The sequence below is a fragment of the Mustela nivalis genome (genome assembly GCF_964662115.1).
Source record: "Mustela nivalis genome assembly, chromosome: 1".
Lineage (NCBI taxonomy): Eukaryota > Metazoa > Chordata > Mammalia > Carnivora > Mustelidae > Mustela > Mustela nivalis.
Window position 1 is genome coordinate 197,290,129 of NC_139020.1, and position 12,074 is coordinate 197,302,202.

General features: G+C 44.7%; 1 protein-coding gene across 9 annotated transcripts in view; it reads right to left on the minus strand.

The window, feature by feature from the left end:
• DAG1 (dystroglycan 1) overlaps window positions 1-12,074 on the minus strand; it is a 69,713-nt gene that overhangs the window by 13,829 nt on the left and 43,810 nt on the right. For all 9 annotated transcript variants that reach the window (XM_082703843.1, XM_082703842.1, XM_082703845.1 and 6 more), the window contains one exon: window positions 6,210-6,591. In XM_082703843.1, coding sequence (XP_082559969.1) covers window positions 6,210-6,485 — 276 coding nt within the window. In that variant the 5' untranslated portion in view covers window positions 6,486-6,591. The remainder of the gene's footprint in view (window positions 1-6,209; window positions 6,592-12,074) is intronic.

Below are 12,074 nucleotides of genomic sequence, written 5' to 3' on the forward strand. Positions count from 1 at the left end.
GCTTTTGCGTGTTCTAAGGCCACAGAAGAGAACAGAATCCCAAGGCCCAAGTCTCTCTGGAAGGTCATGCTGGCCACTAGGCCTGGAGGTATCCCACAGCCCCTGCTGGCATCATCAGGTCAAGGGGATCCATGTGGGAGTTAAGCCGGGGTCAGCAAGAGCAAATCAATTCTCGAGGCAGAGCTAGAGAACAGCAAGGGAAGCAGCAAGTGCTGGGCAAACTAATATTGAACAAGGGCCATCTGGACATGAAAGGGTGTCAGGCGTGAGGCAGAGCAGAGAATCCAGGACCTCAGGGCCACCTCCTCGGGTGGGTCCCCTCTTTTATTTCCTTGCGGCCTGGTGTATAAAGTACAGGGTAGCCCTTTGCGAAGCTGATGGGCACATTTGGCTAATGCAAAGCAATACGCCCTCTGCCACTGTGACTCCCAGAGTCACCACAACCTCCAGAAATAGGCTGCATAACCACACAGGTTCGATGCACACAGGTCAAATAAGGCCAAGGCAGCTCACTCAGAATGAGACTGACTTTTCCATCCCTTCAATACACTACTGATTGCTTCGTCTGTTCCAAACACTGACTTACTCCATCACCAATCTCCATGCATATCCCCTGACCAGTCACAGCAAGAAAGACAACCACACTATCAAATCGCATCTGGGGGCATCCGGGTGGCTCAGTCATTAAGTGTCTGCCTTCGGCTCAGTCACGATCCCAGGGTCCTGGGTATCGAGCCCTGCATCGGACTTCCCGCTTGGCAGGGAGCCTGCTTCTCCCTCCCCCTGCTTGTGTTCCCTCTCACTGTATCTTTCTGTCAAATAAATAAAATCTTAAAAAAAAAAACCAAAAAAAAACCCTTGTCTGATTTCAAGAGAGCACCACGCTCTGTTTGTGAATCCTCATTAGACAACTGGGCCATGGCCAAAATGGCTAGAAGACCAAGCCTTGCCCAGAACCAGGCTGACAGAAGAAAGTCTATGCCAGAGGCCATGGTGGACCCTGAGCCAGGCATGTCCGTGGGGCAAGAAAGAGGCCAGTATGGCTGGGACATGACATGCAAAAGGAAAAGGGGAGAGAGAGGAGGCCAGAGGCCAATCACGTGGGCCTCCATTCTAAGTGCAGCTCAGTAATAGTTGGGGGAAAGGGGGTGTGTTAGCAGATTTAAGCTTTACCAAGATAAGAACATCTCTTGCCTCAGTGTGGAAAACAGACTGAGAGGGGAAAAATAGAAAAAGGCGTGACACCTGGGTGGCTCAGTCAGTTAAGAGCATGCCTTCAGCTCAGATAATGGTCCCAGGGTCCCCAGATGGAGTCCCCTATTGCGATCCTTGCTCAGCAGAGAGCCTGCTTCTACCTCTGCCTGCCACTCACCCTGCTTGTACGCTCTCTCTCTCTCTGACAAATAAATAAAATCTTTAAAAACAAACAAAAAAAGGAACAGAGAGCGGCAGCCTGGGCAAATAAGTGGCAGCTCAGGTGACGGCAGTAGTAGTGATGGATACCATTTGGAAGTCACCTTAAAACACTCCTTGGGGGGGTGCCTGGGTGGCTCAGTGGGTTAAGCCGCTGCCTTCGGCTCGGGTCATGATCTCAGGATCCTGGGATCGAGCCCCACATCTGGCTCTCTGCTCAGCAGGGAGCCTGCTTCCTCCTCTCTCTCTGCCTGCCTCTCTGCCTACTTGTGATCTCTCTCTGTCAAATAAATAAATAAAATCTTTAAAAAAAAAAAAAACACTCCTTGGGAATAAGATCTGAGATATTCCTCACATACGTAAGAATATTGGGAAAGTCATTAAAAATCATCTTCCCAAAGAATACTTAAGGACTATGAGGAAAAAACTCAAACTACAGTGAATAAAAAAAGGTAGGTTTAGGGGTGCCTGGGTGGCTCAGTCTGTTGAGCATCTGACTCTTGGTTTTGGGTCAGGTCATGAGATCAAGCCCTACCTATGTCAGGCTCTATGGTCAGTGGAGTCTGCTTGGGATTCTCTCTCCCTCTCCCTCTCGTGTTCTTTCTAAAGTAAATAAATAAATCTTTAAAAAAAAAAAAAAAAAGTAGGCCCAGAAAGATGTCTAGTATAGGGTATATATAGGTATACATAAACAAGTATAAATATTTTTTAAGATTAAAAATAATTTTACTTATTTATCTAAGAGAGCACATGCACGAGCTGGGGGAGGGGTAGAAGGAAAAGGAGAGAATCCCCAAGCAGACTCCTCCCCCATCATGCAGCCTGACATGAGGCTCAGTCCCATGACTGGAGACCATGACCTGAGCCGAAATCAAGAGCTGAACATTCAACTGACTGAGCTACTCGGGTATCCCAAGTAAGAAATCTTTCTTTTTTTTTTAAGATTTATTTATTTATTTGAGAGACAGCACGTGCACCAGCAGGAGGAGAGGAGAGTGAAAGGGAAAGAAGCACTATCCCTACTGACCATAAAGCCCAATGCGGGCTCACAACCCTGAGATCATGACCTGAGCCGAAATCAAGAGTCAGATGCTTAACTGACCAACTGAGCCACTTGGGCCCCCAGACTCTAAATAAATCTTTAAAAAAAAAAGGAAGAGGAAGAAGTTACACTACCAGGTATTTATCCAAAGGGCACACACACAGATTCAAAGGGGCACATGCGGGGCACCTGGGTGGCTCAGTGGGTTAAAGCCTCTGCCTTTGGCTCAGGTCATGATCCCAGGGTCCTGGGATCGAGCCCCGCATCGGGCTCTCTGCTCAGTGGGGAGCCTGCTTCCTCCTCTCTCTCTGCCTGCCCCTACTTGTGCTCTGTCTGTCAAATAAATAAATAAATAAAATCTTTTTTTAAAAAGGGGGGGGGCACATGCATCCCAACGCTTATAGCAGCAATGTCCGCAACAGCCAAAATACGGAAAGAGCCCTGAAGTCCATCAATAGGTGAATGGATAAAGATGTACTTGCCCATCAAAAAGAATGAAATCTTGTCATTTGCAGCAACATGGATGGAACTAGAGTATTATGTTAAGTGAAATAAGTCAGAAAGACGAATATCATGATTTCACTCTTATGTGGAATTTAAGAAACAAAACAAATGAACATAGGGGAAGGGAAGGAAAAATACAGTAAGATAAAATCAGAGAAGGAGACAAACCATAAGAGACTCTTAACTATAGGAAACAAACAGTGTTGCTAGAGGAGAAGTGGATGGAGGGACGGGGTAACTGGGTGAGGGGCACTAAGGAGGGCCCCTGAGGTAATGAGCACGGGGTGTTCTATGCACCTGATGAGTCACTCAGCTCTACCTCCGAAACTAGTAATATGCTGTATGTTAATTTATTTTAAATAAACAACAAAAACAAAATTTAAAATTTAAAAATTTAAAAAATATATGGCCAGTATGATCTCAGGTCTAAGATGTCTGTGTGTGTGATATGGACACCTCCTCACAAACAGAAAATGGTAGAAGACTTCACTCTGAATGGTAGGAACAAGAGATTTTTCTTTCTCCCTTTTCTACAACACACATTTATATCTCATTATTATAATTGAGGGGGGAAAAACCCTTTTTATATAAAGATTTATTAAGCCGCTTTACATCCAGGGAAATTGAAGCTCCAGAGACCAAGTCACGCTTTCTGATCTGATTTCCCGCCCCACACAATGCTGATGGCAAGACTGTCTGGAACAAAGAGTCACACATTTTCATCTGTTTTTCTATAGGCTGATCAGCTACTAAATGGTCTGCTTTAACAGATAAATGTGCTCAGATAAAATCCTGTTTTCCCAATAAAATCTCTTTACTCCCCATAAGCCTGTTAAATATTTCTCTGCCAGATACAGCAAATACCCAGCTTGCTGCATTGATTCAAGGCACCTCTTGTCAAAACTAATCCACGTAAAACATTCCAGTGACCACTGGAACAAGGGCAACCACTACAGGGTTTGGACATTCAGAAGATAAAATGTGAAGGTGGCCAAGGACTGCACTCCCCAGAATGCCACTCTTCTTTTTCTAAAAGGCAGACTAGCAACTAGCTTGCTGGGGCATTACAAAGATGACACGGAAAACTTCTGCAAACAACAACGAGCTCTGTGGACCTGAGCCAGGATTTTTAAGAGTATGACCACCTCTGACCTCAGAAGGCCACCCTGAGAACAAGCCATGACCTAAAGAAAAGGGGGCTGGGAGAAAATGAAGGGAGCACAAGGAAGGTGCAGGTAAGGAGCAGGTCTGCCCAGATCTAAGGGAAAATGGCACAGAGCCACCTCTCAGTGGGACGAGTGGCATAGTGTTTGTGACCATATCTAATCTAGATGCCTGGGGCTTGTGGATCAGAGAGGAGAAAGTTGGAAAGGACCCACCAGAGACTGTGAGTGCTTTGACCAGTGAGTACAGTGAAGTGTTGCTGTGCAAGTTACCAAGCCAGGCCTTAAGAGACTGGGAGTTTCCACTTCCTGTTTCTTGGAATACCCAATCCTGGAACCCACCTAACTGTGACGTGAGGAAATTCAAGCAGCCCAGGGGACGGTCTAAATGGAGAGGAACCAAGGACCCTGACCAACAGCCCCGGCTAAGCTCCCTGTCCAGAGGCAGCACCAACTTGTCAGCCAGAAATAAGCCATTTTAGAAGTGGACGCTCCGGGGCACCTGGGTGACTCAGTGGGTTGGACTCTCTGTCTTCGGCTCAGGTCATGATCCCAGGGTCCTGGGATCAAGCCCCTCGTCGGGCTCTCTGCTCAGCAGGGAGCCTGCTTCCCTCTCTCTCTCTGCCTGCCTCTCTGTCAACTTGTGATCTCTGTCTGTCAAATAAATAAATAAAATCTTAAAAAAAAAGAAGTGGACCCTCCAGACCCAGATGAGCCACTCTCATTAGTGCCATGTGAAGCAGATATGAGGTTTCCCGATGAGCTCTGACCCCCTGAATTCCTAGCCACAAAACTGTGAGCAAACAAACTGGGAGTTCTAAACCTCGAACTTTTGGTGGTTTAAACACACCAAGAGATCACCAGAACACTGTGTCTGCACATGTCTAAAGGCAAAAGAGACATAAAAACTACCATCACAAAGTACCAATCTTGGGATATTTTTAGTTCGGTTTCAAGCCATACCTCGAGGGAAGAATGCTTGCTGTAGGACAACTGTGGCCAAGAGCCAAATGTGGCCTACCACTTGTTTCTGTACAACGTATGATCTAAAAATGGTTTTTGCATTTTCAAATGATTGAGAGAAAATAAAATGAAAAGATTATCTTTTGACATGTGAAAATTATATGAAATTCAAATTTCAGTTCTAGCGTCTACAGGTAAAGTTCTATTGGAACACGCTCACACCCATTCATGTACACATTATCTATGGCTACTGTTGTGCTACAATGGCAGGGCTGAGGAGTTTCAACAGAAACCACGCTGCCAGCAAAGCCTAAACTATTTACTATCTGGCCCTCTAAGAAAAAGAATTGACCTCTGCTCTAGAAGATGTTCCTAACTTGAGAAGTGCAGCCTACCTATCTTGTGGCCACCGTGCAAACTCACTCAGGATCCAGGGGAAATTCCAAGAACCCACAACCCCAGACAAAGGGATGGTGCTTCCTGACACAAAGGCTTCCTATTTCACCTGATTTCCATCTTGGGCCAACCAAGACACTCTTTTGTCATGTGGGTCTCAGATCCCCTTGTTCTCTGGATTGCTTCCCCAAAGGAGATGGGGCAAGGCTGAAGGCTGTATGCTAATACTCGTCCTTAAGTGATCGAACACATTAGTAAACATACAACAACAATGAGAGCAAAACTCCTATACTTACTTATACCATATTTTATAAAAATAGGTTCAAATCATTTCAAAGTTCTGTATTTCTTGGGTTTAATACCGTGGTTAATGAAAGAAGACCTTTTCCTGCACTTAAGCCTTTCCATCAAATCCTAACACAATGACCATGAAATTTTCCAAACCACAGATGTAAAGGCTTTTTAATGGTAACACCTTCAAAAATAGGAGAAAGAATAAAAGTTTAGGAAGCTATTCAGAGGTATCTGGAGACCCTCTTGTGAGAATCAGTGGTTGTCCCTCTCTTATGATAATTGCACAGGTTCTGGAAGAACTGAGCTCAGAATGCTGGAACTTAGAATGTAAAGCTAAAAAAAACCCCAAAAAACAAAAACAAACAAAAAACAACTAAAGCCAAAATGCAGATGAGACTTTTTCCTCATTTACTTAAGCTTTACATCCATCTCACCTTGATGAGTTCTCCATTGAAGGCAACTGAATCCGCTGGAATGGTCACTCGAAACGAGCGCCCAACGACAGCCGTACCATCAGGAATGCCCACCACTGTGGGAACAGCCTCGTGAAGGTCTGAGAGCACTGAATGCATGGACGCCTCGAGCTGGTTCTCCCAGTCCCTGCCAGCCTCCGAAGGCCAATGGGACTGAGCCACAGTCACAGACAGCAGAAGGAGAAAGGTCCTCCCCCAGAGGGGGAGCGGCAGCGAAAGGCCTGCAGACATCCTCATCCCGGCTTGGGTCTGCTCAAGCCAACAGTCTTACTAAGAAAGGAGGCAAGTGACCTGGTCCCAGAGCTGGGTCCTCACCCTCTGCACACCTGCTCCATCCCAGGGCCTGTAAAAGAAGAGAGCAGACTCAGACTTTAGCAAACCCCATAATTTCCAAGTTGTACACAGGCAGTTACTACCCCCAAGTGTTGACAAAACATCTACCCTGAGTTAGATCAAGTCTCACCCTACGCTGTCCAGGACAGAGGAACCAGCTACATGTGGCCACTGAGCCCTGGAAATGTAGCTGGCCCATTAAGGGTAAAATATACATTGAATTTTGAAAAGTTAGCAAAAAAAAAAAAAAAAAAAAAAAAAGAATGTAAGATATCTCCTTAATACTTTTAAAATACCAATTACATACTGAAATGATATTCTTTTGGATATAAAATATATTATGAAATAAAATATTAAGTAAATAATACACATTAACAAATGATAAATAAAGAAATGCTTAAGAAAACACAGGACCAAAATTAATACCTCCTTCTTATTTTTATTTTTTCACATGCCTACCAGAAAATACTAATGTGTGGCTCACATTATATTGCTATTGGGCAGTGCTGCTCTAGACCTAATTCCCAGTATACAGCAAACACAGCAGTCATGAAGACACGATGAGACGAATCTAGAATATGGGACCTTCTACGAGATAACTGTCCTGGTATACCCAAATGCTGACACCCCTAAACACAGGGGGACTGTTCCAGATTTAGAAACGGCCACCAGATGTACTGTGTGCATCTTGACTGGATCTGGATTTACTTAAAGCAAAAAACTTTAAAACACAGAAGCCCAGCTCCGAAAGAAATAATTGAGCCTCTGGGCAGGAGATTGGATTTATTATTAATTTTTTCAGGTGAGATGATAGTAGTGTGGTTGTATAAGAGATTGTCCCTAATTTTGAAGGATTTAAAGATGAAGGAGCAAAATTCTCTGCATTTGGGGCGCCTGGGTGGATCAGTGGGTTAAGCCTCTGCCTTTGGTTCGGGTCATGATCCCAGGGTCCTGGGATCGAGCCCCGCATTGGGCTCTCTGCTCAACAGCGAGCCTGCTTCCTCCTCTCTCTCTGCCTGTCTCTCTGCCTACTTGTGATCTCTGTCTGTCAAATAAATAAATAAAAATCTTAAAAAAAAAAATTCTCTGCATTTTATTTTGAAATGTTTCAAGGGGAAAAATGTTTTTTTTTTTTTATATATATAGAGAGAGATCAAGCAAGATGGCTAATATAACATTTATTAAGTCTTAAAACAATGCTTTTGGGGTGCCTGGGTGGCTTGGTTAAGCATCAGTTAAGTGTCCCACTCTTGATTTTGGCACAGGTCATGATCTCAGGGTTGTGAGATCGCGCCCGCCATCGATCTGGCTCTGCACTGAGCACAGAGCCTGCTTAAGATTCTCTTTTTCCGGGGCGCCTGGGTGGCTCAGTAGGTTAAAGCCTCTGCCTTTGGCTCAGGTCATGATCCCAGAGTCCTGGGATCCAGCCCTGCATCGGGCTCTCGGCTCAGCAGGGAGCCTACTTCCTCCTCTCTCTGTCTGCCTCTCTGCCTACTTGTAATCTCTGTCAAATAAATAAATAAAATTTAAAAAAAAAAAAAAGATTCTTTTTCCTTCTCCCTCTGCCTCTTCCCCCCACTAAAAACAATGCTTTTGAAGAGACTAAAAAACCAAGCATTTGCACAGAGAAATTCAGCAACTGTGTATTCCTCACATCCCAAGCACTAATCACAGGACTTGTTTATTAAACCCGTATTTACAAACTCAGTGCCAGTGAACAAAACTTATTTGGCCTCACTTGCTCCCCATCCCCAAAAGAGAGATTAGAACCCTGCACCTTGTCCCTCAGTCTCCTTACTTGCTTCAGCAGGCAGCTCAGAACACTTGCCCTAAGGCTGACAAGTCATACTGATGCACTGTGGGACTTGATGGGTGTCCCCAAGGTGACCAGAGCAATTTCCCATTCTAGAAAAGAAAGCCCTGCCCTAAGCCAACCTGCCAAGGGGCCACATGATATTTTTTGACTGGGGTATGCAAAGTAAATGATACTGCTAAAAAAAACAAAAAACAAAAAACAAGGTCTCCGAAGTGGGCAATGTACTATAAAGTCAATGCAAATCCAAGCCAATTCCAAAAGGCCTGGGGTTGGGGTTTTTCTGGCTATTGATTTTCCCATTTCTGTTCCTACTTTGTTTTTGAACTAAAATTCATGAGACAGCCAAAGCCCAAGTAAAATAATTTTGAAGTCCGGGAGTCCTAGCTTACCAAAGACTTATCATGAAGGTATTTAAAGCAGCATTACAGCAGAAGGGCAGAAGTGGATTGTGGAAGCAGACAGAGAGCCCGAAATCAGCTTGCAAAGGAGCAGTTCATAGGCACCAGGACCAAGGGCCATTTATGCAGGAAATCAAGTACAATTAGGGTCCTCCCTCGCTTCTCCATTATAAATAAATCCTGGGTGGATTAGCTATACAGATGTAAAAAGCTGAACTTATAAAAAAATTTTTTTTTTAGATTTTTATTTATTTGTTAGAGAGAAAGAGAATGAACACAAGCGGAGGGGAAAGGCAGAGGGACTGAGCAGGGAGCCGATACGAAACTTGATCTCAGGATCCGAGATGATGACCTGCCATAAGCAGCTGCTTAATTGATTAAGCCACCCAGGTGCCGCTGACTTATAAGTATTTTTCTATGAAAATAACTATTTTTTTAAAGATTTTATTTATTTATTTGACAGAGATCACAGGTAGGCAGAGAGGCAGGCAGAGAAAGAGGAAGGAAAGCAGGCTCCCTGCTCAGAAGAGAACCCAATGTGGGGCTTGATCCCAGGACTCTGGGATCATGACCTGAGCCAAAGGCAGAGGCTTTAACCCACTGAGCCACCCAGGCGCCCCTGAAAATAACTTTATAAACAGCAGTTATATCTAGCCCTAGTTTGTTTGTTTGTTTGTTTGTTTGTTTTACATATTTATTTGACAGAGAGAGAGTGTGTGTAAGCAGGGGGAGTGGCAGAGGCAGAGGGAGAAGCAGGCGCTGGACTGGATCCTGGGATCCTGACCTGAGCTGAGGGCACTTAACTGACTGAGCCACCCAGGAGTCCCAAAATCTTAGAATACAGTAGAATGTCAGGATAAGAAAGGATTTCATTTAACAAGACATCAAAAAATAAAGCATAAAAGAAAAAAAACAACTGGACTTCCATATCTAAGAAGATGAGGTAGACCTATTTTTCTCCTAGTTTCCCACTAAACAGGACAAAAAATTCCAGAAATTATATATAAACACGAGACTCTAAAAAGTCAAGGGAAGAAGGCAGACCAGTGAGAGACCTCAAGACTCAAGGAAAGACAAAGTGGTGAGTTCTTTTTGCCTCAAACATCCCAGATTTGGAGCTGAAGATGCTGGCAACCCAGAAATGCCAACAGATGACACGAGAGAGAGTCCCAACAAAAGTCTGCTCTCTTTAGCCAGAGGAGCAGGAAGGGGGTAGCCTAGCAAGACAGAAAACATTTAGACAATAACAGCTCTATTCTAGCCAAACACCACAGAAAAAACTATGGCCCCACTCCCACCCAAGCCAGCAAAGGCCAAATGGAGAGCCTCAGACTTCCACCCTCATGAGGCTGTAACAAGGCTCCCTAATCCCCACTGGGGTGGTATCAGAGAAGGCTAAGTAGGACTTTCACCCCTACTGTCCAGTAACAACGTACCACCTGGCCTACTCCTCTAGTTCCTCGGTGTCAGTGGAAACCAAACCTAGACTCTATGTCCATCCAAGCAGTAACGAGGCGTTTCTCCCACTACCTGTGGGGCTGGTGTCAGAGAAGAACTAGTGTCAGAACGCTCATCACCGCTCATTGATAAAGAGGGCTAGGGAACGAGAATTCCCACCCCTACCCAGCAGCAGTTAACAAGGACTTCACCAGGCTTAAGGTGTCAAAAAAGGCTGAGTGGGGCAAACAAACAAACAAACAAACAAAAAAATCAGACTCTTAAATAGGACTGGTAGTTGCCAAAGGGGAAGTGGGGGGTGGGTGGGTGAGATAGATAAAGGTGATTCAGAGGTACAAACATGGGGCCCTGGGGGGCTCAGCCCGTTAAGCCTCCAACTCTTGACTTCAGCTCAGGTCATGATCTCAGGGACCTGAGATCAAGCCCCGAAATGGAGTTCCACTCTCAGGAGGAAGTCTGCTTCTCTCCTTTTCCCTCTGCCCTTGCCCCCCGACTTGCACTGCTCTTTCTCTTTCAAATAAGTAAGTAAATCCACGGGGGCGCCTGGGTGGCTCAGTGGGTTAAGCCACTGCCTTCGGCTCAGGTCATGATCTCAGGGTCCTGGGATCAAGTCCCGCATCAGGCTCTCTGCTCAGCAGGGAGCCTGCTTCCTCCTCTCTCTCTCTCTCTCTGCCTGCCTCTCTGCCTACTTGTGATCTCTCTCTGTCAAATAAATAAATAAAATCTTTTAAAAAAAAGTAAGTAAATCTTTAAGAAAAAAAAGAGGTACAAACTTCCAGTTATAAAACAATCATGGAGATACAAAGTACAGCATAGGGAATAGTCAATAATACTGTAATAGTGTTTGGTGACAGATGGTGACTACGCTTATCATGGTGAGCACAGAGGAATGTATAGAGCTGTTGAATCACTACGTTGTCTGCCTGAAACTAAGAGAATACTGTATGTTAATTATACTTCAATTAAAAACAAAGGCTGAGTAAGGAACCTGGACTTCTACCTCCACTTTCCAATAATCAGGCAGTACCTCCCTCATCTGTCTCCTGCCAGAGTATTAGAAAAAGCCAGGAAAAATAATCAGTTGCAGAACAGAGAAAAACTGTTCAGGTTTCAATCAAATACCACTCATCAGGGGCACCTAGGTGGCTCAGTTGGTAAGGCGTCCGACTCTCGGTTTCAGAGCAGGTCATGATCTCAGGGTTGTGGGACTGAGCCCCACATCAGGCTCTGTGCTGGGCATGGAGCCTGCTTGGCATTCTCTCTACCTCTCCCTCCGTACCCCCCTCTCCCCCACCCTTTCTTTCCCTCTCCAAAAACAAAACAAACAAAAAAAAACACACTCATACCATAAACCAGGAAGATCTCGAACTGAATTAAAAGGCAAGCAATAGATGACAATACCAAGATGACAAGGATAGGTGGAAAGTAAAAGAAGAGAAAAAGAGGGGCGCCTGGGTGGCTCAGTTGTTAAGAGTCTGCCCTCAGCTCAGGTCATGATCCCAGGGTCCTGGGATTGAGCCCTGCATCGGGCTACCTGCTCGGCCGAAGCGTGCTTCTCCCTCTCCCCCTGCTCGTGCTGCCTGTGTTCCTACTCTCACTGTCTCTCTCTGTCAAATAAATAAAATCTTAAAAAAAAAAAAAAAGAACAGAAAAAGATATAACATGCACACATTAATTTAGAGAAAGCAAGAAAGGCTCTATCAATATCAGATAGAATAGACTTTAGAGCAAAGACAATTACCAGAGACAGAGGGAAATGATATAATGATAAAAGGCTCAAGCTACCAAGAATAACAACCCTAAACGTACACACACCAAACA